General features: G+C 44.0%; 1 protein-coding gene across 1 annotated transcript in view; it reads left to right on the top strand.

The window, feature by feature from the left end:
- The window catches only part of LOC126253021 (UDP-glucosyltransferase 2-like), a 64,204-nt gene that overhangs the window by 28,855 nt on the left and 8,587 nt on the right, over positions 1-26,762 (top strand). Inside the window, exon 5 of the mRNA XM_049954082.1 lies at positions 15,242-15,461. Coding sequence (XP_049810039.1) covers positions 15,242-15,461 — 220 coding nt within the window. The remainder of the gene's footprint in view (positions 1-15,241; positions 15,462-26,762) is intronic.

Below are 26,762 nucleotides of genomic sequence, written 5' to 3'. Positions count from 1 at the left end.
GTGGCACATATTACTTTTACTTCCATAACAGGCATTTCAGCTATATCTGTTACAGTTTCAATATGCTCATAAACGGGCTGAGTCAGAACACTAAATTGGCTACCACTACCCATTAACACCGGTGTTTCTGTTCCACATACTCCGCTAGGTATACTAATTTGATCGCGTCAATTCGACTTGCTGCCTTTACCTTCAGTTAAAAGATCTTACTTCACTTCCAAATCAGTCCACAAAACGTCATCTCATTTAAACATTTTATGTGTTTTTTCCTACCATCTCCTGTTCCCACCCTTCTTTTGATGCAAAACCCGTTTAAATTTCGACGTATTTAAATGATTGGCAGGCTCACTGTCCTCATCACTGTTGTCTGAGCGAACAACTTCAACTTCACTTCGCATACATTGCAGTAACTCGCTTCGCTCAAAAAATTTCATTTGGCTTTCAGAACCTACATAATCTTGCCGTATGCTACAGTTTCTGGCTCTCCATTCACATCGGTCGATTTCGGCTTTATTGCAAATGGCATCAACAAAACTTCTATACATGTGCACTTCACGTGCCCCATCCTTCTTGTTGTGTCTAGACCATACAGCCCAGACACAATGCTGTAGCCGATAGGGCACGCAAGGCTAACGCAGACGGGCGTGAAGTCTGGAACATGAGACTTATAAATGCACTAAAGAAAAATACGTAGCCTTTTTAATACTTAACTTTATTCTCTTGTTGGAATACATCTCTCCTGCATACTCGTAAGCTATTGGCACTGATACAAATGGCGCCTTGCTAGGTGGTCGCCATTTAACTTAGCAGAGGGCTATTCTACTGTCTATCTCTCGGCAAATGAGAGCAAGGCTTAGCACGTCCAATCGCTAGCTATGTTGTCCGTACAACTGGGGGCGAGGTCTCCTCAGTCTCTCGAGACCTGCCTTGTGGTGGCGCTAGGTTTGCGATCCCACAGTGGCGACACGCGGGTCCGACATGTACTACAGGACCGCGGCCGATTTAAATTACCACCTAGTAAGTGTGGTGTCTAGCGGTGACACCACATTCCTCCCCCGCAAATCGGCGAACGGTCGTGAGATAAGGCTTCCGCCCGCCGTGGGGAGGACCGCATGTTGACGTATGCGATGAGGTGGGGAGCCTAACAACAGGCGAGGCTGTGCCACCCGCACCCGGCCATTCGGTCCGAGGGGAGCTAGGAAACGCCTGAAAACCTAGTCCAGGGTGCACGTCAACATGCGGTGTATGCGCACGTAATGAGACAGGAGGGGCCGAAGGGTCGACCTCCATTGCGTCGGGGAATCCGACGCGCGATGACGACATCTGGTCTGGAGCGGGCAAGAGGTCCATGGCGGAGGACGGCTGGTCACGGGAAGCGAGCGGCGGCGCGTGACCCAGGGAGGCGCCGGGCGGTTGCAGCGAAGCGTCCACTGCGGGCGGCGCCGGCGGCGGCTGCGGAGGCGGCGCGACGCCATGAGGCAAAAGGGAAGGCAGCGTCGGTAACACCTGGGGATGAGACGAGCCAGTAGATGGGTCCCCAAGGCGCTGACCGGACGGCTCCGTCGCTGAAAGCAGACGGGGAGCGGCAGAACCCAGGCGACGACAGAGGCGCAGCTGATTGAGATGCCGACGCACCTCACCAGAGGCCCCCAAAACCAAATACATCGCGCGGCCGAGGCAGCGAAGAATGCGCCCTGCGAGCCAACGCTGTGAACCGCGATAATTGCGATAATAGACAACGTCGCCAGGAGCAAAAGCAGGAGTCTGCCGCTGCACAGGAACCTGATGTGGCGGATGCAGCAAAGACATCAAGGTGCGATGAGAACGACCATGGAGCAATTCAGCCGGCGAGCGACCATCGCGGGGCTGAGAGCGATACGAAGACAAAAAGAGCAACAAAGCGTCCTCCCGAGAATGCGACTCTTTCAATTTCAAAATCTGTGACTTGAAAGTCCGGACCAATCGTTCAGCGGCACCGTTTGACTGAGGCGAAAACGGTGCAGATGTCAGATGTTGAATACCATTGGCCTCGCAGAAGGACTGAAATTCTGCGGACATGAATTGTGGGCCATTGTTGGAAACAATAGTCTGCGGAAGACCTTCAATGCAAAAGATAGCAGACAAGGCTTGGATTGTGGCAGAAGACGTCGTGGAAGACATCCGGACAACAAAAGGAAAATCACTGAAAGCATCGACCACAACCAACCATCGAGCATTCCAGAATGGACCAGCAAAATCGATGTGCAAGCGTTGCCAAGGGGAAGTGGCTTTCGGCCATGCAAAGAATTGCCGCGGCGGTGCGGATTGCTGTTCGGCACACGCCACGCAAGAGGAGCACATATTCGTAATCGCAGCATCGATTCCAAACCAAGTACAGTGCTGACGAGCAAGTTGTTTCGTACGCACTATACCCCAATGTCCTTGGTGAAGAAGCTTTAAGACAGAGGACTGTAACGAACGTGGGACCACGACTCTGGATTGATCATTATCGGAACGCAACAACAAAACACCACGTCGTACAAAAAGTCTCTCCTTGTGAGCAAAAAAACGGCGAACCAAAGGCTCCTCGAACCGTGACTTTGACAAGGGCCATTGCGTAGCAACAAAACGCAAAACAGTAGCAAGGACAGGGTCAGAAGCTGTGGCTGTAGCTACACGACGAAAATCAATCGGAAACGATTCGACCACGTCATCGGTTTCCGAATCAATGAACATGCAAGCAAGTTCGGAAGAATCGAATGCTTTATCCTCAGCAACAGGCAAACGGGACAACGCATCAGCGTTTCCGTGCTTAGCAGTGGACCGATACAAGATATCATAGCGGTACTGCGAGAGAAAAAGAGACCAGCGAATGAATTTCTGCGCTGTACGTGGAGGTACAGGCGTGTTCGGATGAAAAAGCGATGTCAAAGGTTTGTGGTCCGTGATGATTGTAAAGTGACGACCATACAAGAAATCATGAAACTTTGTAACACCAAACACGAGAGCTAAAGCTTCTTTCTCTATCTGGGAATAATTTCTTTGCACAGATGAGAGCAATTTGGACGCAAAGGCAATAGGGCGATCATGCAAGCCATCCTTGTGCGCAAGCACAGCACCGATCCCGAAATCCGATGCATCCACCATCAACAAAAGGGGTTTCTGGGGATCGAATGGCGTAAGGCACGTATTTGAAAGTAACGCCGATTTCAACTGGCGAAAAGCGCGTTCGCATTCCGTCGTCCATACGAACGGAACACCTTTACGGCGTAAGCGATGAAGCGGAGCTGAAATGGAAGAAGCATGGCGCACAAACTTTGCATAATAATTAATTTTACCCAGCACACTCTGTAGTTGTTTAACATCCCGTTGCGAAGGCAACTCCTGTATGGCACGGAGGTGCTCTGGACTCGGATGTATACCTTGGGCATATATGACATGCCCCAGGTAGGGTAAGTCCCGAGCAAAAAACACACATTTGTCCTTCCTCAAGCGAAGACCATTCTGATGCAAGACCTGAAATAATGTTCGGAGATTTTGCAAATGTTCGGCTTCTGTCTTTCCTGAGATCACAATATCGTCCAGATAGTTCACAGCAGTAGGGACCGACGCAGAAACAGTTTGTAAATATTGCTGAAACAAAGCAGGGGCGGATGCACACCCGAATGGCAGTCTTTTGAAGCGATACAAGCCAAGATGCGTGTTTACCACCAAGACGCGCTGGGATTCCGCGTCCACAGGTATTTGCAAGTACGCATCTGCTAGGTCCAATTTTGAAAAATATTTTCCCGGGCACAGTTTGTCAAAAAGATCTTCCGGGCGGGGCAAAGGAAAAGTGGCAGTCACAAGTTGTGGATTCACTGTTGCCTTGAAGTCCACACAAAGTCTCAGTTTACCGGAAGTTTTTGGCAAAATTACTAAGGGTGAGGCCCAGAGAGAAGCCTGCACACGTTCAATTACACCTTGAGATTCTAAATCGGCTAATGTTCTGGCGACCTCATCACGCAATGCGTGGGGAACATTGCGCGCTCTGAAAAATTTCGGTTGCGCGTTTTCTTGCAGTTCCAAATGCGCTTCATAGTTCTTAGCGCAACCAAGGCCCGGTGCAAAAATGTCTGCAAATTCTTCACAAAGACTAGAAACACTGGCGGAAGGCACAGTCTGATTCACTGATAGGACCTGATTTACTATAGACATATTAAACAGTTGAAATAAATCTAAACCAAACAAGTTCACTGCAGTAGAAGAACGAAGAACGTAAAATGAAACAAGTTTCGTTTGTCCCTTGTATGTTGCAAGAAGGCTGCACTGTCCTAACACAGGTATATGCTGTCCAGAGTAACTATGTAACTTAACATTTGCGGCACGCAATGGCGGTTTGCCCAGTTGTTTGTACGTGTCGTGATTGAGCAATGAAACTGCAGCTCCGGTATCTCGCTGGAAGGGTATCACTTTGCCTTCAAAGTCTAAGTCCACAAAAAGTTTATTGTCCTGCTGACGACAAGAGCGACTGTCACGTGCAATTTGAACTGATACAGGTACAGAAGCACTTGCGACTTCACGGGATTTTCGGCGACGTCGACGCACACTGTTTGTGGGACGAACACAGTCACCGTTAGCTAAAGTGTCACTGGACGGGTGGGAATGAACTACATGAATGTCCAAGGGCGAAGGTCCACGAGCCTGATTGTCCTGGGTTCGATTCCGGCGCGAAACAAAGGGCCTGGAATTATTGTAATTGTCTGATCTAAGCTTTTTCTGGCAAACACTTTGAACATGTCCTTTCTTTTGACAGTAAAAGCAAATAGCTTGGCGTGACGGGCAATTTTCACGCGAATGTCTAGCTGCACACCGCGGGCATGATTTCACTACAGTTGCTTGCTTACGCGGCGCACGTGTTTGCAAGGTAGGCTGCCGCCGCTGTGACGGGCGCGAGGGCCGCGCAGCGTCCCGTGCAGCGGGCCCGGCGGGCCGGTTAATGTGACACACTGCTGGCGAAGTTTCAAATGAGTCCTGAGCAGAGTCAAGTGTGTCTTGCCTATCCAATATGTCTATCACTTGTTGAAGGGAGGGATTTACTAGTTTCAAAATCTGTTCCCGTATGCGAACATCAGAAACGTTCTGTGCAATTGCATCACGCACCATAGTATCTGAATAAGGGAGGCCACATTCACATTCAAACGCACACTCCCTAGTAAGTCCTTGCAATGTCGCAACCCACTCCCTATTAGTCTGACCGGCTGTACGTTTTGTACGAAAGAACGTATACCGTTTTGCAACAACATTTACTGTTTCTTTGAAATAGGCATCTAACGCCGACAAAATTTCTTCGTAGGACAGAGTTGCTACGTCGCGCCGGGGAAACAACTTCACTATCACACGGTAGGTAGACACACCGACACAAGAAAGCAAAAACGGCTGCCGCTCGATACCTTGAATTCTGTAGGCTGCTAGATGAAAGTGGAACTGGCGAGACCATTCCGGCCAGGACTCAAAGGATGAGTCAAAATGACGGAAGGGCGGTGCAATGGCGTGTTGTGGCTGCGGTAGCGATGAAGCGGCGGCTGCCGCATCGTGTTGCAGCACACGTTGACCCTGGACGAGCTGTCCCAGGGCATCCAATAACGCCTGCGACTGCTGATGCTGCAAGCGAAAAAATTCGGACAGTACATCCGGAGATTGTGGCGAAGCCATGACACAAACGAATTAATACAACTCTTTTCCTCGTCGCCAATAATGTTGTGTCTAGACCATACAGCCCAGACACAATGCTGTAGTCGATAGGGCACGCAAGGCTAACGCAGACGGGCGTGAAGTCTGGAACATGAGACTTATAAATGCACTAAAGAAAAATACGTAGCCTTTTTAATACTTAACTTTATTCTCTTGTTGGAATACATCTCTCCTGCATACTCGTAAGCTATTGGCACTGATACAAATGGCGCCTTGCTAGGTGGTCGCCATTTAACTTAGCAGAGGGCTATTCTACTGTCTATCTCTCGGCAAATGAGAGCAAGGCTTAGCACGTCCAATCGCTAGCTATGTTGTCCGTACAACTGGGGGCGAGGTCTCCTCAGTCTCTCGAGACCTGCCTTGTGGTGGCGCTAGGTTTGCGATCCCACAGTGGCGACACGCGGGTCCGACATGTACTACAGGACCGCGGCCGATTTAAGTTACCACCTAGTAAGTGTGGTGTCTAGCGGTGACACCACACTTCTCATTATACTCATATTCAGAAATCTCAGCAATATAACTCATTATACGCTTATTAACTTTACCTACGAGGGTGAGTCAAATGAAAATCTTAAATCTGTAATAACAAATAGAAATTTCGCGCAGTTATACTGTAAGTTGGTAACCGTGCTACAAACAGCGTGTAGAATGGCCTGTATGTCGCAGCATAGTGCAGATCCACACATACCGTCGCAGTATCACTATAAAGATGGCCGCCCCACTTGCGACTTGCACCAGGGAAGAACAGCGTTCTATTATTCGGTTTTTGCGTGGTGAAGGTGTGAAACCAATTGAAATTCATCGACGAATGTTGGTTCAGTACGGTGATGCATGTTTGTCACAGCAGCAAGTCTACGGATGGATTAGGAAGTTCGCAAATGGTGTGACTTCAGTGGAAGATGCTCCTCGTCCAAGTCAGGCACAACGAGTTGTGACTCCACAGAACATTGCAGCGGTTGAAGCCATAGTGAAGGAAAACCGCCGATTGACACTGAATGACACTGCAGCATGTTCACAGATTAGTCAAGAGTCAGCACACCACATTGTGCATGACGTGCTCCAGTGTCACAAAGTGTCTGCAAGATGGGTGCCACGGGCGCTGACTCCTGAAATGGGAGAACGACATGTTGATGCTTGTCAAGAACTTCTTCGGCGCTTTGAACTACAAAGTGATGGCTTCTTTGCAAGAATCGTTACTCGGGACGAAACCTGGGTTCACTTCCACCAACCGGAAACGAAGAGAGCGAGCAAGGAATGGCGCCATTCCTCATCACCAAATCTAAAGAAGTTTCGAACAGAACCTTCAGCAGGAAAGGTTATGCTGACTCTTATGGGACGAAAAAGGTGTCATTTTATAGCATTACATGCCTAGAAGGACCACTGTCACCATTGCATCATACACAGATCTCTTAAAAAATCTTCTGCGGCCTGCAGTCAAATCAGAGCGACGTGGATTGCTGTCAGCAGGTGTCCATTTGCAACATGACAATGCAAGGCCACGCACTGCCTGTACAACAGTTACAACAATCACAGACCTGCATTCTAAGTGTCTTCCTCATCCAGCATACTCACCAGTGATTTCCCTATGTTTGGACCACTCAAAGACGCAGTGGGAGGAAAGAAGTTCCGTTCTGATGAAGAGGTACGCCAGGTGGTGCGTGAGTGGTTGCGCGGACTACTAAAAGAATTTTTTTCTAAAGGAATGTATACACTTTGTAAGAGCTGGAGGATTTGCATTAAGCGTGAGGGACATTATGTTGAAAAGTGAGACAGCTTTGTACCACTTCTGCACAATAAATAATATTCAAAAAATATTTAAGGTTTTAATTTGACTCACCGTCGTATATTGCACAGATTGCTCACTCCATTCGTCTCACACATTTCGTGATTATCATTACTCTTCGTATTCTGAACTCTCTTCCCACCAAAACTAATTTTCACATTTCTTTTCCATTCTTCTAACCCATCATACATTTTACCTAATTACATCAGCCGTTTCCTGTCATTACCTACAGTTTCGAGTTTATTAACAGAGACAATAGTCTTCTTTGCATCCGAACACCGGGCTATTATTGGCGCCGCCTAATTACCCGTACGCACCGGACCGGGTGTTGTTTCGATAATTCTCACAATTTCATTCGCTACCACATCTGATTTATCATGTATACGAACGTCAACGTGGTAACGAATATTTTTACTCTCTCTAGGCTTTTCAGCTGACATTCTTTTATTTTCCAGACGTCAAATTCACTATCGCCTTACCTACTTGCTTTTGTACTTCACAAATTTATGATTCAAGCTAATTTATAACTTTCAGGTTTTACGTTGTACATCAGTGTTGAACATAGTTACTGCCTCCTTAACGTAGTTTCCGTTTTGTTCAGAATCTTCACGATCTGTCCCTTCAAGCTCTTAGCACATCGATCGAGTTCATTACCGATTTATTCCTGTATATCATTGACTGCATTAATACCCTAGTCTACTTTCCCCTGAAAACCCCCGTGAATAGAAATGACATTCTGAGTTACTTTACTACTCAGTGCACCGGAAAAATCCTCCGTCTGCTATCTTCTTTCACGCTTTAGTAATTCCTTTAATGGCTCCAGTTTACTCTTAAATTTACCATCTAGCTCATTTATCTTATCAGTTGGTTTACCGTCCATTTGTTGGGTTAAAGATTTTATCTGCTCACCGACTCTGATATCCAAAGACCATATTTTATTATCCAACTGACTACGTACTTACTGACACAAACAACTTATTTTATTGCTCAGTGATTGGTCTGAAGCAGGTATTTAATTTCTTAACTAACACGTATCACTGATGAAAGATTTGGCTGAAGAAGATATTGCGTCAATTATAATTTGAGCGAAAGCTTTCAAACAGTTTGGTTCCGAACCATATGACTGACCTAATGTTGGTTTCGTTTTACTTTCTAATTTTTCCGTATGATATGTCTCGTTGGAATTCTCATGATAAGAATCGTCAATCTCTTGTATTATGGTTACATTATTTACATCAACCATATCTCCTGCACTACTTATTCTACTATCCTAAGTCAGCTCGCCGTCAAACAATTGTAAGCTCGGCTCAATAATTTTTAGTTACCGCCCCGCCTGCATTATGGGATTCAGCATCTTTGCTTCCTGTGTTGTTCGAACAGAATCTTCACTGACTAGCATTAAATTCAAAATCAGATTTTAATTTTGCTAGGCTCAGGACAATGTACGAGCGATTATTATTCTAGTCACTAAGTTCGTCACGTATAGTGGACCGAAACTTCTGGCTAATTAAAATTTTTAAAGACACGTGCCCCAATTATTTCCTGTTGTTTGGGAAAGGTATCTGTTACGAAGAATAATGGAAATCTTGATAAATGCATATACAGCCACAACAGCATCATAACTACATGACCACTTTTGAACGACAACGATCGAAGGTAAAAATAAGAAATAATTAGTGCAATCTGGAATAAATAAACTGAATCTGTTATAATTTTAGATACCAAATTGTTTAAGAACTCCCGCAAGCTCGTTGTGAAAGCAAAAAATTACTGTATGATGATTAACTGTTTACAAATTTTAATTATGAACTAATCACTGAATTATAATTAGGTGAGAACTGAATCAAAAGCATTGACTTGAACTCGGATGTAAAACCACATTTAATACCAGAAATTGAAGCTAATCAGAAAATGAGCAAAACAATTTTTGCTGAACTCATCCATGTAAAAGTTAATTGTTTGCAAAACACTTTTGTTAATAAATAACTTTGCATTACTCACTGTTATGCTGTTACAGATTTTAGAAATGCAGATGTTCATAAATAATTGTTTTTTATTATGGTAAGCTATTTCTGGAAAGTTCGTAATGTTTTATCTAGCGAAGAATAAGTAATATTACACTACACTGTTACGTAATATCAATGAATACGAAAACATTAAAAGAATTATTTTGAAATAATGTTTTGTTAATATTAATTTAATTTATGCTTTTACTCTTTTATTGTCAGGCATTATAGTTCAACTAGTTGTTCTAGCAAGCACCAAACTTCAGTGCTATTAAATAACAATTTTGGATTATATTTTGTTTCGGTAATAGCACTTCTTTGTCTACGTACCGAAATTGATAAAAGCACATCACTTTCCCTGTTTTACTGTTCTTGTAGTGGTAACAGTTTCGGAGTCAGTAATGATGACAGTGCAGGACCCTGTTAGTTAAATGATTGAGATAACGGTCATTAACACTGTAACAGTTGCTGTTACTCAGATTATAATGCTGACTAGCCTTGTACACTCTAAAGATGAAACTGGTCTGATCTTACATTGAATAGTTGCTTTTGGTGCGATGGAAGGCATTATACGTCGACAATATGTGGCATCAGGCTCTCCTTTATCGTCGCTCCACATAACTCTTTTTGAATATTAATTTCGCATGTTGACAATGTCTTGTGCCCATTTACAACAACATAATATGTCTTGCCACATACACGAAATTTTACATTTTATTTCTTACACACCCTCGCATCGCTTCTGCACTTGACCACTTGTCGCTAGCGACTGTCTCTGAGGACTGCGTCTGCCCGACGAACCCAGAGACAGTATTCCTTATTTGGAACGGATTCTTTGGCTCTATACAATAGCAAATATCCCAGACTAGGCCACCGATTTTACTGCATCTTAGTTGGAACATTCTTTTTTATCTAGTTTGTTTGAATTAATTCTTTAACGTTTAGTTATACAACATTAATATAATAATGAAAGGTATGTATGATAGAATTTACTTCGCAGTTACGTTATTGTTACAAAAACTATAAAAAAATTGTATTAGGCACTGTGTTCTTGTGTTTCTACTTAATCTACACGTTCTAATGACTGACTTTGCGAGTACGAGATATGTGACATAAATAACCTAAATTTTGATTACATTCACTTACAATAACACGTGTTTTACACAGCCAGGGAGACGTAGACCCTAGTAACCGGCCAAATTTCAACTTTATACTTGCAGCTGTTCAGAGGAAACGGTGTCTTAAGAGATGGACGAACAACAAATGGCAAAAATACACTTTAATGGGGCATGATTACAGATTAACAGTTTTCGGATTTTTGTCTCTTCTCTTGTAGCGTGAAATCATGCTTCTTGTCAAATTCCATAATTTTAGGCCAACGGGAAATATCGTACTGTTCTGATGAGTGAGTTCACAAATATCGAATTACTTGACTTAAATTGCCATTTCTTTTGAGTGCCTTAATTTAGGACCTCCACGATTTCATTCCGCCAAGAGACCACAGACCTTAATATGCAACATAAATCTTAACTTGATACCTTCGTGAGTTCCTCGCCAAAGATAGGGTCTTACGAGACAGGCAGAGTGATCCTTTAACTGATCTGTCTCTACCGACTGACGTACGGACGATAAAACAGACACGTCACATTTAGGTATCTTCGCTGTGTAATATATGAAAAAAAAGACGTCAAATAATCCTTCCACATGGTAGAAAAATGGTGCTGAGGACGAGCACTTCGTCTAGAGGCATATTGCTGACAATGAAGTACTTATGCCACAGTCATCACAGGAAATACACACACCTAAAAAAAGGTTTGCGTCACCTCGGTTCCGCGAGTTACGGAACCTGTACAGAAAAATGGAATAGAGATCAACATAAACATCATTTACGCTCTTTTTATTGCTCACGAAAACCACACTTGCATGTTGTACCACCATACAGCAAGATCTTCAGAGGTGATGGTCCAGATTGCTGTACACACTCATACCTCTAACACCCAGTAGCACGTCCTCTTGCATTGATGCATACCTGCATTCGTGGCATACTATCCGCAGGTTCATCAAGGCACTGTTTTCCCAGATTGTCCCACTCCTCAACGGCGATTCGGAGTAGATCCCTCAGAGTGGCTGGTGGGCCACGTCGTCCTTAAACGGCCCTTTTCAATCTATCCCAAGCTTCCTCGATAGGGTTCATGCTTGGAGAACATGATGGCCACTCTAGTCAAGCGTTGTTATCGTGAAGGAAGTTATTCACAAGATGTTCACGATGGGGGCGCCAATTGTCGTCCGTGAATACGAATGTCTAGCCAGTATTCTGCCGATATGGTTGCACTATCTGTCGGGGAATCGCATTCACGTATCGTACAACCATTACGGCGCCTCCCATGACCACCAGCGGCGTACGTCGGCCCCACATAATGCCACTCCAAAACAGCAGGGAACCTCCACCTTGCTGCAATCGCTGCACAGTGTGTCTAAGGCGTTCAGCCTGACCAGGTTGCCTCCAAACACTTGTCCGACGATCGTCTGGCTTAAGGCAAATGCGACACTCATCGGTAAAGAGAACGTGATGCCAATCCTGAGCGGTCCATTCAGCACGTTGTTGGGCCCATCGGTATGTTCTTTGTACCACGCTACATGGATCGTGGTTGCACCGATGGACCTCGCTATGGACGTCGGGAGTAAAGTTGCGCATCATACAGGCTACTGCCCACAGATTGAGTCGTAACACGACATCCTGCACGAAAAGCATTACTCAACATTGTGGCCTTGCTGTCAGTGTTCCTTCGAGCCATAATTCGTAGGTAGCGGTCATCCACTGCAGTAGTAGCCCTTGGGCGGCTTGAGTGAAGCATGTCATCGACAGTTCCTGTTGTCTCAGTATTTCCTCGGTGTCCAAACAACATCGCTTTGGTTCACTCCGATACGAATGGGCACTTCCCTTGTTGAGAGCCCTTCCTGGCACAAACTAATAATGCGGACGCCATCGAACCGCGGTAATGACCGTCTAGGCATGGTTGAACTACAGACAACAAGAGCCATCTACCACCTTCCTGGAGGAATGACTGGATCTGATCGGCTGTCCGAGCCCCCCCCCCCACACACACACACACACCTCCCACCCCGTCTAATAGGCGCTGCTCATGCATGGTTGTTTATATCTTTCGGAGGGTTTATTGACATCTCCGAACAGTCAAAGGGACTGTGTCTGTGATCCAGTATACACAGGCAACGTCTGTCTTCAGGAGTTCTTGGAACTGGGGTGATGCAAATATGTTTTTGATGTTTGTACCTTATTAGCAGGCCACCGTATCACTTTTACTTCTATATATCCAAAACTGTTTGTATAAGTGGCCCAACTATACTTATTCTGTTAAGCACTGATATGTTGTGTCTGCGCTTGCTGCATCCAAATGAAGGTTAAATGATTTAAAATTGCTTTACCGAGTATACTAAATTCTGTCATAAAGGAAGCAACTGATTTGGTACCTTGAATTCTCATGCTGCAAAGTAATTATCTCGACAACGATGTGACAAGTAAACCTGAATTGCCTTGCTCTAACCACTTCCTGCAGCCCCACTAAAACATGTCAATTAATGAGTATGGTGCTTCGTGACGGCATATACTACCTTAGTCTAAAAAAAAAAAAAAAACCCTTCAGGATGGTGAACCGACCGCGCCACGATCCAGGTCACATAAATACTATCTATGAGTGTCGTCTTTTGTTTTTCATGGACGACTATGCGGATTCCAGTTCCTCATAAGACGCAAATTTCTTAATTTCTAAATCGGATTTAGTAGAATGAATGTTTCAGCGCTCGGCACATTTCATTCAGTAAATTACATTAAACTGAGTTTCTGCTTGCATATATTTGTAGTGAGATAGATATGGTATGCATTGCCTTACTAAAGAATGATCATTAGTTTGGTTGCTATTTTAACTGGTTTCTCAAGCTTACCTTTTCATACTTACCAGTGCAATATATTGCAGAGAGACAATCGATTAAATCCATTTCTATGCGCAAGAATGGATACATTATCGAGCGACATGGTGCATTACGTAAAAGCACTTGACTCAAACTGAGATGACTTTAGATTAAACTACCTGAGCCCGATTTAGATGCTGGCTCTCGTGTTTTCTCCGAACCATTTCAGACGTAGTGGCAATACTTTCTTTAGAAACGCTCGCTTACGAGTTCCTATGTCCAATTTGTGGTTCAGTCTTGGACCAGTATAGGTTTTTTTGCCATCACGAATGAACATGTAGTCGCTCCCTTTCCTCCTACTAGTCAGGCATAACGTCGGATTCATATGAAGCCCGCCGTAATGATATTTGTGCAGGACTGTGCGTTTCGACAGTTCACCTCCCCGACTACACTACGTTACGAAATTTAGTAACATTTGTTACGTCGGTGCCATTTGTTACGTTATATATATGAAAAAATTATTACTTATATATATTTTTACATTCAATTTATCTGGTGAATTTTTCTTTTGTTAGCGCATGATTCTCTAAGGGATATTATCTTTTCTTATCACTTTTACTTATGAGCATAAGTAAATATGAAACGGGTTCTTGAAGGGCCGCTGTTATTCATGTACCAGCTTTAGATTTTGAACGTGATGACTAAAATATAGTAACCGTTAACTGAATTGAATGTAATTTTGTTAATTTATATGTATTGTTTGCGAAGCAAGGCTCGAGAGAATTTCGATTGTTGCCGTGGAGCGGCCAAGATAAAACTTACTGAAGTCATGGAATCTGTATAATTAAAAAAAATGAGCTTTAATGTAAATTAATTAACTGTTGCAATTTGAAAATGTTCTTACAACGAAATCTCTCGCATTTACAGTTACTGTTAACACTGAAAAATAAATTAATACTTCGGCGCGTAATGGCCGACCAGAGGCTGCATCGGAAGATGAGCTTCCCGCAGCGCAAATTACTGAAAAACTGCTTATTAAAAATAATTAGCCGCTGTGAGCATTTGAGGTGGCCACTATTAAAAAGAAATTCATTTTTTGATAACAATAATTAGTTTATTTTAGCAGAATACAGAATAACTTACATAAATATGTGTAGCCTCTCAATGCCTGCCTTCCGTAACGCGAAACAAAATAGTGTGTGTATGAAAGAACGTCCTTCCTCCTCGGCCGTACAGTCGCGTCTCTTTTCGATCCTTTTCTATTTTCATAGACATATTTTAAATAAAGATGTTACTTTTAAATTATTGCTTCAAATCAGTATTAACTACGGTTTACAACCGATAAAAATGTCAATATTTATGTGACTTACCGTCACACATTCTCCCTCTTTGCAGAACTTAAGCTTTTAATGTTACTGTGCACTGGTCAGAAGAATATCATTCTGAAAGTCAACGTTTCGTCCTCATCTGGGAAGGATATCTTGAAGGGTGCATAATAGCCCGGAATGCTGTTACATTTGTGTATCCTCGTCTTCATCCTACTCGTAATAATGTGCACAGCTCTACAGTTCTGACTGATAACAGCAAGCAGTTCTTATTCATTAACCATGTCAAGGTTCATGGATTCAATCATATTAGTGGCATTCGTATCAAAACGGCCATACGTTTAAAATACTCTGTATTGTGGTTACTATTTAAAGATCTACCCTTTCAATACTGATTATTACGCAAGTTATTTGTGCATTGTAGCAATCTAAGCTACGTTTTTGTGTATGCTACACCAACAACATGTTTCGTCATCCTTCTGTTCCAGCTCACCCAAGAATTCGACTTTTTATCACTCAGGGAGGACTTCAAAGCTTCAATGAGGCATCATATTACGGCGTACCTCTCATCGGAATACCTTTTTTTGGTGACCAGGGGTACAACGTGGCCAAAATGGTCAGTGCAGGAATTGGAGTGAAACTGGATTTTAAGGTTATTACCAAAGAGTCTACCTTAGAAGCAGTGAAGACAGTTTTGGAAAATCCGAGGTAAGTCACAAAGAACATTCCATGACGGAACTTTCTCTTTTCTGGGATAAATTATTGGCTCCTTTGCTGGGTGTAAGTATGACACGAACATTGGAAACGTATAGTACACCAGTAAATAGACTATACCAATGAATTCAGAACAATGTTTAAAGCTAACAACACAATGGATTGTGAGGGTACAGAACAGCATGTGCACCTGCAGTAATAAGGGCACCAGGTGGATATGAGTACAGTCTTCAGCGCTCCCATATTTGTTCAAGATGGCGTCAAAAGATGTGGCAGCATCACACTGATGAGATCACCAGACGGTGTTTAGGGATTTCCCCTCCACACGCCTCCTCCCCCCCCTCCCCCTCCTGTCCTGAGTCTCGTTCTTCTTCACCCTCCACTCCCTTCCCCCTTACACATCTGGGAATTGGTGAGAAATGGTCAGTCTGAGTTGCCAGTGTGGAAAGCCATCGGGTGTTTCTTTATCTTTATTTAGAGAACATTTGGTGCATCCTGTTGGAAAATTTTCCTGTGCCACCATAAATTGGTAGGAGAAACTTAAAGGACATTTCGAAACTGCACTGCAACACCTGATACTGTGAAAAATGTAGCCCCATCCAGAACGTCCCAGGCGATTTGCAATAGTGGCAGCTTATTTTGATGAGAGACATCTGCTTTGTGACATGTGGATCAAAGACATTCCTAGAAAGGCTGGCTGCTTAGCAATATGTTTCCTGTCTTCCCATCTCTGTTCTGCATGATGGCAGTCATGAAGGATATGAAAAATACCTGACATAATATAATAATATCATACCAACGGACGTTAGATTCATATTGTTTTATTAGGCAACCAGTTTCGACGTTCCAGTCGTGAAATCTTCAAGCTTGTCGTATGAGTGTCACCAAGAACCACGTGTGCATATATAAGACAAGGCATAAATACTTATATCTGGTTCTGTAGATATCTGAACCTCAAGAGCATGAGTGCTCTTCAAACAAGTGACAGTAGCTGTCAAATAAAAAATCCTAACTTGTCTGTACCTGCAGACCTAGTTTCTACACATGTAGAAGCCATCCTATTGGTTCCTTCCCAAATTCAGGCCTGGCTTTTTCCCCTGTATAAGCATTCCTACAGGTTCCCGCCAAATTAGCGGGCACAGATAGAACATGTGTAAATCCTACCACCTCCACACTCATTGTCATTTTGGTCTAATCTGTGGTTACAGCCGTGTGTATGTGTGTGTGTTACTTTTTCTTGTGGGCTCGTCATCTGTATCTGTGGAAGTTTCGTAATGAAACGTTCATCGACATCAAAGAGCAGCATTGGCAGTGACAGCAAACGCCTGAGGCTGTCAGAGCAGGAACTGCCATGTAAGTGCATGCTTTATTTCACAGTATGAGTTCAGATTTCGTAGTTAAACCGAACTTTGAAGAATGTGCCTATGAAATCGATGTGTTAATGTAATACTTTTAGTATATTTTCACATGGTAGCCATCCCTACATCCCGGATGTTGTTTTTGGCCTGAAACAGCATCTCCTTCTTCTTGTCCAAACTAATGACCTCGCAACGTGAGCTCACCATGACGTACCTCCTTGCTCTTCCCCACAGCCAACTTTGTCGACTGGAAGGTTTAGTCATCCTCGTCTAGCAGTAGTAGTATTATTGATTTTATGGCTAGCAGCAGTTTTCTCTTCTATCTTACTAGTGAAAGACTCCAGATCAGTAACTTAATGCTGCAGTTAAACTGAGGTGATTGAGGATGCGTTTGAGGATCATCCCATTTTCTCACATACATAATCCAGCAGAAGGTCACAGTTATTCAACTAGTGTTCTTAAAGCGCACTTCTCTGTTCTGGAAACAGAGCTCCTTAAAACTGCGGTACTCTATGTTGTAATCTCATGCATCCCGCCCAAACAGAACTCTGCCGTTGAAAAGACGGGTATTGCGTATATTTGTGGGGAAAATGGCGTGGTATCCGGAGTACCTCAATCACTAAGTGGTCTCATGAATTCACCTAGAGTGCTACAAAGGCCAAGTTTTCCAACATAGAAGTTAGAAGCTCAGGTAAAGCACTAGGGTGAGTACTACATCTCGACATCCAGACACATGTCTTTGGCTCGATAAATGTTTGGTCGAGCTATATCCCAATTCCTAAGGGGATAGTCTGTAAGCCGGCATGAATTAGTGTTCAAAAAATAAAAATATGAGTTTTGTTTTATATGGTGAATTCTCGATTGCGAGAGGAGTTACAAGAAAGAACCGCAGCTTATTATTGACAAGGCAGAGATATTGACGTTCTTGAATTTCTTAACTTTGATGGTATCGAGTTCCCCGTTAAGGTCCTGGACATTCCTAAATTTTAGGCTCAGAATACTCAGATAACCGCTCATGTTTATGCTCTGAAGGAGTGCAAATCAGATAGCAGTAATGTTACAAACGAAATTTTGGAGACGGCTTCATTATTCTTAATTTAATGGTCAATGAACTCTGCATAAAAACATAGTGCTATTCTGCAAGGGGAATAGTAATAATAATATTAGCTATGTGTGGGTCAAAGGTATGTCCTTACTCCTTTCATCCCAATTCAGCATAAACAACATATTTGCTTAAGATGCCTCCATGATTTTTCCAAAAGCGAGATATTGGAAAACCATCTTGTGAATCGTTCAACCAAGAAACCGGTAGGCGTCGTCATGCCGACAGAGGGAAACAGGTTCTGAAAGTTTAAGAATGCTGGCCATTAGATTAGGTGTCCTTTGTAGTGTTTACTGACATTGCGTGCCTCCTTGATCCTGTAACACCTTGTGATGGCAACGCTACAGCCTCACGTAGTTCACAGAAAAATACGTACCATGTGTGCATGTGTACCAGATTGTGCGTACGTATGGTTCTAGCCTTAATCACCACAAAGCAGCCGGCCGCGGTGGTCTAGCGGTTCTAGGCGCTCAGTCCGTAACCGCGCTACTGCTACGGTCGCAGGTTCGAATCCTGCCTCAGGCATGGATATGTGTGATGTCCTTAGGTTAGTTAGGTTTAAGTAGTTCTAAGTTCTAGGGGACTGATGACCACAGATGTTAAGTCCCATAGTGCTCAGAGCCATTTTTGAACCACAAAGCATTTGTCGCAGATAATCCTGTGGCTTGGCTGTTCACTGAGCTCGAAAAATTTTCACTGGAGGTTGATAAGCTCCACAGCAGCAATGTTCTCAAATACAAGTAGCAGGAAAATGATGATCTGTACAATACTGAGATTGACTTTAATATTTGAAAGTTCCGTGGTCCAGCTCACAACGCATGAAACCTGAAGTATAGCATACCGCGACACATGTTCGTTTTCTTTCACGATATCAGTGGGTATGCATCTCACTTTCTTGTTGAACTCTTGGCTGAATTTGGTATGGGGAATGATGAGGTTGATGTCCTTCCTGAGAGTGTAGAAAAATATATGTAATTCTCTAAACGAATGACGCCAAGAATTACCCTCCACTTCCTAGACTCGCTTCGTTTTATGCAAACGCCACTCCATAAACTTGCTGAAACACTGCACCAGAACGCAAAGTTTCAGCTCGTACAAGGAAGTGGGTTTTCCCATACAGGTGACAGGACTGCATGGAAAAACTCGAGGAAACCGGTCTATCTGACATAGCTGCATTCACCAGTAATCTTACAGGCAATGCCTATTGAATGCAGAGTATAAGCATGCTGTGAATGTATGTCTGGAGTTCAACATCTTAATATAGGGGAGTATTCAGAAGTTTAACTTGACAGAGAAGAGCGGTTGCTTGCTGATGTTTTTGAGAGCTGTTGGAGTGTATGCATCTCATATACTCTGGATCCTGCCTTTTATTACACAGCACCTGGATTGTCTTGGGACACTATGCTCCAGGAATCGAAAGTCAACATCGAATTTTTGATATGCCAATTGCTGCGAATGGCGGGATTCGATGACTGTCTGAAGAATACGCCGGACTAGGTGAAAAAGTCCATTGTTTGGGGCTAATTCTGGTGTAGGGTATGTTGTGGAAGCAGAACTCACATACGCTCTTAGTTTGCATGATGTACACAGCTATTTGGCGCTATGTCCAGAGCAAGTAGTTCCATGAGGAGGCTGTATCCACAAATTGATGACAGTCCTATGTACTTCACTATTGTGGTCTCTAACAGTGTCTCATCTTGGGGATAGAGCTGACTAGAATCACCCACACTATACATTCAAGCAATCACCAGGTTTTTAAATTTAATAATGATGCAATTTTCAACAAAACAATGGAGAATTAGAGATAACCCTACGAAAGTCATGTGAGATCAAAATGGGACGGGTGTTATAAGTAAGTGTATCGCCAGGAAAAATTTCAAATGGAACACAATCATGAAAAAGAACATTGTTGCCATACGGATAACGAAGGTCGCAGTACAGTTCATGATCTATGTGGCTATGTGCATGTCAGACCTGTCCTAAACCCACATGTGCCGATTTCATTATGAGTTTGTGGAAACCTATTTCACTGATTCGGAGTTATTAGTTACTTTAAATGAATACAGATAGCTTCGTTTATAGAGTGAATTTCTGTGATCCATATGAAGTAATGATTGGCCAGGCCAATTCCACTGATACGTATTCATAAGTGGCAAATAATCTTTATAGAATTATTCTACAGAAGAAGACGTTTATTGGCCTTAGGAAAGGCGGGACAACAGTATTGCCGTCTGTGGAATTTGTCGGATTCAGATAGAAGACGTGGGCATATCGTACATTGGGACCTGTTTATCATACGTAATAAATTTCTCAGTCAGTACTCGGATATGATTGTGAGAAAAACGTCGCGTAAGATCAAGAAAAGCGTAGCCGTACATGATGGTACACTCCTGGAAATTGAAATAAGAACACCGTGAATTCATTGTCCAAGGAAGGGGAAACTTTATTGACACATTCCTGGGGTCAGATACATCACATGATCACACTGACAGAACCACAGGCACATAGACACAGGCAACAGAGCATGTACAATGTCGGCACTAGTACAGTGTATATCCACCTTTCGCAGCAATGCAGGCTGCTATTCTCCCATGGAGACGATCGTAGAGATGCTGGATGTAGTCCTGTGGAACGGCTTGCCATGCCATTTCCACCTGGCGCCTCAGTTGGACCAGCGTTCGTGCTGGACGTGCAGACCGCGTGAGACGACGCTTCATCCAGTCCCAAACATGCTCAATGGGGGACAGATCCGGAGATCTTGCTGGCCAGGGTAGTTGACTTACACCTTCTAGAGCACGTTGGGTGGCACGGGATACATGCGGACGTGCATTGTCCTGTTGGAACAGCAAGTTCCCTTGTCGGTCTAGGAATGGTAGAACGATGGGTTCGATGACGGTTTGGATGTACCGTGCACTATTCAGTGTCCCCTCGACGATCACCAGTGGTGTACGGCCAGTGTAGGAGATCGCTCCCCACACCATGATGCCGGGTGTTGGCCCTGTGTGCCTCGGTCGTATGCAGTCCTGATTGTGGCGCTCACCTGCACGGCGCCAAACACGCATACGACCATCATTGGCACCAAGGCAGAAGCGACTCTCATCGCTCAAGACGATAAGTCTTCATTCGTCCCTCCATTCACGCCTGTCGCGACACCACTGGAGGCGGGCTGCACGATGTTGGGGCGTGAGCGGAAGACGGCCTAACGGTGTGCGGGACCGTAGCCCAGCTTCATGGAGACGGTTGCGAATGGTCCTCGCCGATACCCCAGGAGCAACAGTGTCCCTAATTTGCTGGGAAGTGGCGGTGCGGTCCCCTACGGCACTGCGTAGGATCCTACGGTCTTGGCGTGCATCCGTGCGTCGCTGCGGTCCGGTCCCAGGTCGACGGGCACGTGCACCTTCCGCCGACCACTGGCGACAACATCGATGTACTGTGGAGACCTCACGCCCCACGTGTTGAGCAATTCGGCGGTACGTCCACCCGGCCTCCCGCATGCCCACTATACGCCCTCGCTCAAAGTCCGTCAACTGCACATACGGTTCACGTCCACGCTGTTGCGGCATGCTACCAGTGTTAAAGACTGCGATGGAGCTCCGTATGCCACGGCAAACTGGCTGACACTGACGGCGGCGGTGCACAAATGCTGCGCAGCTAGCGCCATTGGACGGCCAACACCGCGGTTCCTGGTGTGTCCGCTGTGCCGTGCGTGTGATCATTGCTTGTACAGCCCTCTCGCAGTGTCCGGAGCAAGTATGGTGGGTCTGACACACCGGTGTCAATGTGTTCTTTTTTCCATTTCCAGGAGTGTATTTGATAATGGCAGGATCGTAATTAGGAATGTGTGTAATAAATTTGCGATATTGCTGCTCGCATTTTTCACGACCCTATTAATGTCACATGAATGTGGAACCATTGTTAATTAAGCCGTATTAAACGATATGCAGTAGTTATTATTTGTGACTAACGACAGTGTAAACATCTACGCTGATAAATTGCGCAATCGCGTTTTAACGTTGATGGAGTGCAGAGGGAAAGAAGTCGTGAATTGCTAAAACGTGATTTTCAACCGCAACAAACAGCAGCTAAAAACAGCAGTCACCGAATAGTGCCATTCACAGATATCACAGACATCAACATGTCATAGTTTAATTCATTCACACTACGCAGGATCTCAGCAACCCAACGCGAGTAGCACCTGAGAGGAAAAACGTGCGCTCGTGCTTCCAGGAACACACTCTCACGTTACGCAATCTGAATTGGGAAATTGGCTCTTTTGCTGGAAGATAAGTATAAACATGGACAATGTGATGACGTCTGTCACACCTTGGTCACAACAGATAGTATCGGCTTCCCTTACGCGTCAGCACAAGAAAGCGCGCACACAACAGTGCGTGCAACGATAGCATTGAACACATATAAATAAAGGTTTTGCGCCTTGAAGCATGATGGCCGTACAGGATGTGAATAAAAATATGGAAACACCAAAAATCACAACACGTTACCGTGCATGACAAGGTGTAGGAAAACTGTTGACTTTGGAAACACTTTTCAGGCGTCTTGGAATAGTTAAATGCAGATCCTGTACTGTTTACAAGGAAAAGTATACCACACTTCCTGTAAAATAGTGCTAACTTCAGGTCGGTTATGGAGGTGTACAGCGATTCCTCAAACCTTTCTTCCAAGAAGACCACAAAGTATCAATAATATTGAGATCTAGTGACTGTGTTACCAAGGGATGATCCAAAAATTCGTCCTCGCGCTTGAAAAACCGACCTTGGACTATGCGAGTTGTGTTTACTGAGGCCCGTCGTTTTGGCACGAAACATCATGACTGGGGAACACACATTACACCATGGGATTGATCTGTTCAGCCAAAATCGTCACTCAGTCCTCGGCTGTAATGTGTTCTTGCAGAGTTCCATTCTTCCGTTGCTCCACGGTCCCAGCGCCAAGTTTCCCTTTTATGCGCATTTGTATTACTGTTGTTGTTGTTGTTGTGGTCTTCAGACCAGCGCCTGGTTTGATGCAGCTCTCCATGCTACTCTATCTTGTGCCAGCTGCATCTCCCAGTACGTACTGCAGCCTACATCCTTCTGAATCTGCTTAGTGTATTCATCTCTTGGTCTCCCTCTACGATTTAAACCCTCCACGCTGCCCTCCAATACTAAATTGGTGATCACTTGATGCCTCGTAACATGTCCCACCAATCGATCCATTCTTCTAGTCAAGGTGTGCCACAAACTCCACCCCAATTCTTTTCAACACCTCCTCATTAGTTATGTGATCTACCCATCTAATCTTCAGCATTCTTCTGTAGCACCACATTTTGAAGGCTTCTATTCTCTTCTTGTCCAAACTATTTATCGTCCATCTTTCACTTGCATACATGGCTGCACTCCATACAAATACTTTCAGAACCGACTTTCTGACACTGAAATCTAAACTCGATGTTAACAAATTTCTCTTCATCAGAGACGCTTTCCTTGCCATTGCCAGTCTACATTTTATGTCGTCTCTACTTCGACCATTATCAGTTACTTTGCTCCCCAATTAGCAAAACTCATTTACTACATTAAGAGTCTCATTTCCTAATCTAATTCCCTCAGCATCACCCGAGTTAACTCGACTATATTCCATTATCGTCGTTTTGCTTTTGTTGATGTTCATCATATATCCTCCTTTCAAGACACTGTCCAATCCGTCCAGCTGCTCTTCCAAGTCCTTTGCCTCTCCATTTTCTGCGATCCATTGCTTCCTTCTTAAGGCTGCTGTATGTTGTCCCGTTCATCATGTGATCCAGTATCTGGAATCTCTTCCTTCCTCGCTTCCTTTTCCCTTCTACATAACCTTCTAAAACTGTTTTTATCAGTCCGTCATTCTTTCTTAATATATGCCCAATCCAATTTCTTTTTCTTCTCTTTATTACATCCAGTAACTGTCTTTTCTCTCCCGCTCTTCTCAGTACCTCTTCATTTCTTACTCTGTCCATCCAACTTATTCTTTCCATCTTCCGCCATGTCCAGATCTCAAATGCCTCCATCGTTTCTCTGTCTTTTTTCCTCATAGTCAATGTGTCATGTTTTTTAATACCTAATCTGCGTTTTTCTTTTGTTTCCTTTACTGCTCGCTCAATATATATATTGAATAACATCGGGGAGAGGCTAAAAACTTGTCTCATTCCCTTCCCAAACACTGTATCCCTTTCATGTCCATCGCCTCTTATAACAGAAATCTGGTTTCTGTGCCAATTGTAAATAGCCTTTCGCTCCCAGTATTTTACCCCTGCCACCTGCACAATTTGAAAGAGAGTATTCCAGTCAACATTGTCAAAAGCTTTCTCTAAGTCTACAAATGCTAGAAACGTAGGTTTGCCTTTTCTTCATCTAGCTCCTAAGATAGCCGTAGGGTCAGTATTGCCTCACGTGTTCCTACATTTCTGCGGAATCCTAACTGATCTTCCCCGAGGTCGGCTTCTACCAGTTTTTCCATTCGTCTGTAAGGAATTCACTTTAGTATTTTGCAGCCGTGACTTATTAAACTGATAGTTCAATAATTTTCACATCTGTCAACACCTGCTTTCTTTGGGATTGGAATTATTATATTCTTCTTGAAGTCTGAGGGTATTTGTCTCTCTCATACATTTTGCTCACCAGATTGTAGAGTTTTGTCAGGACTGGCTCTCCCAAGGCTGTCAGGAGTCCTAATGGATGTTATCTACTCCCGGGGCCTTATTTCGACATAGGTCTTCCAGTGCTCTATCAAACTCTTCACGCAGTATCATATCTCCCATTTCATCTTCATCTTCATCTACATCCTCTTCCATTTCCATTATATTGCCCTCAAGTACATCGCCATTGTATAGACCCTTTATATACACCTTCCACCTTTGTGATTTCCCTTCTTTGCTTAGAACTGGGTTTCCATCTGAGCTCTTGATATTCATACAAGTGCTTCTCTTTTCTCCAAAGGTCTCTCCAATTTTCCTGTAGGCAATATCTATCTTACCCCTAGTGAGTTAAGCCTGTACATCCTTACATTTGTCCTCTAGCCATCCCTGCTTAGCCATTTTGCACTTCCTGTCAATCTCATTTTTGAGACGTTTGTATTCCTTTTCACCTGCTTCATTTACTGCATTTTATATTTTCTCTTTTCATCAATTAAATTCAATATTTCTACTAGCCCTCGTTCAAAAATGGCTCAAATGGCTCTGAGCACTATGGGACTCAACATCTGTGGTCATAAGTCCCCTAGAACTTAGAACTACTTAAACCTAACTAACCTAAGGACATCACACACATCCATGCCCGAGGCAGGATTCGAACCTGCGACCGTAGCAGTCGCGCGGTTCCTGACTGAGCGCCTAGAACCGCTAGACCACCGCGGCCGGCGTACTAGCCCTCGTCTTTTTACCTACTTGATCCTTGATGCCTTCACTACTTCATCCCTCAAAGCCACCCATTCTTCATCTACTGTATTTCTTTCCCCCATTCTTGTCAATTGTTCCCTTATGCTCTCCCTGAAACTCTGTACAATCTCTGGTTTTTTCCCTTTTATCCAGGCCCCATCTCCTTAAATTGCCACCTTTTTTCAGTTTCTTCAGTTTTAATCTGGAGTTCATAACCAATATATTGTGGTCAGAGTCCACATCTGCCCCTGGAAATGTCTTACAATTTAAAACCTGGTTCCTAAATCTCTGTCTTACCATTATATAATCTATCTGAATCCTGTCAGTATCTCCAGGCTTTAATTCCTGCTCGCCCTTCGGTTCTCTGCTTATGGCGCTCCATTCCTGTTATCTTGGTGCTTATACAGTGTGCGAGTGTCACCTTCAGCTCCGCATTGACATTTTCATTTATCGTCCTCTTATTTTACATCTCAATCTTCATTAACGACCGTCTGCCATGCTCAGTGAACATGCACTTTCATCCGCGTTGTGGCTTTCTGGATGATGTTTCCGCCGTTCCCCTGCACGCTGTATAAATTTTCGACGCGGTGGCACTTGAAACGCCAAACACTTTAGCTTCGATGCACCCACCATAAGGTCACTAACAATTTGCCCATATTCGGAATCACTTATCCCCGACATAATACACATGCAACTGTCAGAATACATCTCCGACCACGACTGACACTTGTAACGTATTTAGGAGACTGCACAGGTGCGTCAAACCCGCAGGATAAGCTAGGGTCTGCTTTATGTTCGAGCGTTCATTTGGCTGGTTGTTTTCCTATTTTTTGCCCAGTCCCTCCAACTGCCTAACGAGCTTCCTGGCAGAATGACTGCTGTCAAAGTACATTAGTTGTCGTCAAACACTTGCAGGACTGCCGTAATGATCTGAGGTGTCTGGGGTGTACAACATGGTCATCTCAGATTTCTATAGGTTTCAGTGTGGACAGCAGCCGTTACATTTCGGTCTTGTTACAGATGATGACTGTGCCTTATCTTCCTCGTCTCTGATACATCATATTTCAACAACATAATGCTGCACCACCTGTACCCTAAGATTCTCATCTTCAGAACCTTTCCGACAGTTTACCTGGCCAGATATCTCTCAGATATCGCAGCTTCCCCATGTATCAGTCATCCACAATCCTGTTGATCACCCCTACGAAAAAGGTACCATCTACTATTGGTGCCTCACAGCACTGGTTACGTCATGTGCGTAGCGCAGCTAGTACTACTGCTCCGAGGAAAGAATCTTGAAGCTAGAAAAGATGGCCACTAAGGCCAGAGTTATCGCAAGAGCCGTACAAGCTTCGTCAATAAGTTAGAGATTCGGAGTACTACGGACATCATTACACCATACATGTTCACACTACAAAGAAACGAAGTAT

The sequence above is a fragment of the Schistocerca nitens genome, chromosome 4 (genome assembly GCF_023898315.1).
Source record: "Schistocerca nitens isolate TAMUIC-IGC-003100 chromosome 4, iqSchNite1.1, whole genome shotgun sequence".
Lineage (NCBI taxonomy): Eukaryota > Metazoa > Arthropoda > Insecta > Orthoptera > Acrididae > Schistocerca > Schistocerca nitens.
The sequence above is the reverse complement of the archived record's forward strand: the minus strand, read 5'-3'. Positions and strand labels throughout refer to the sequence as shown.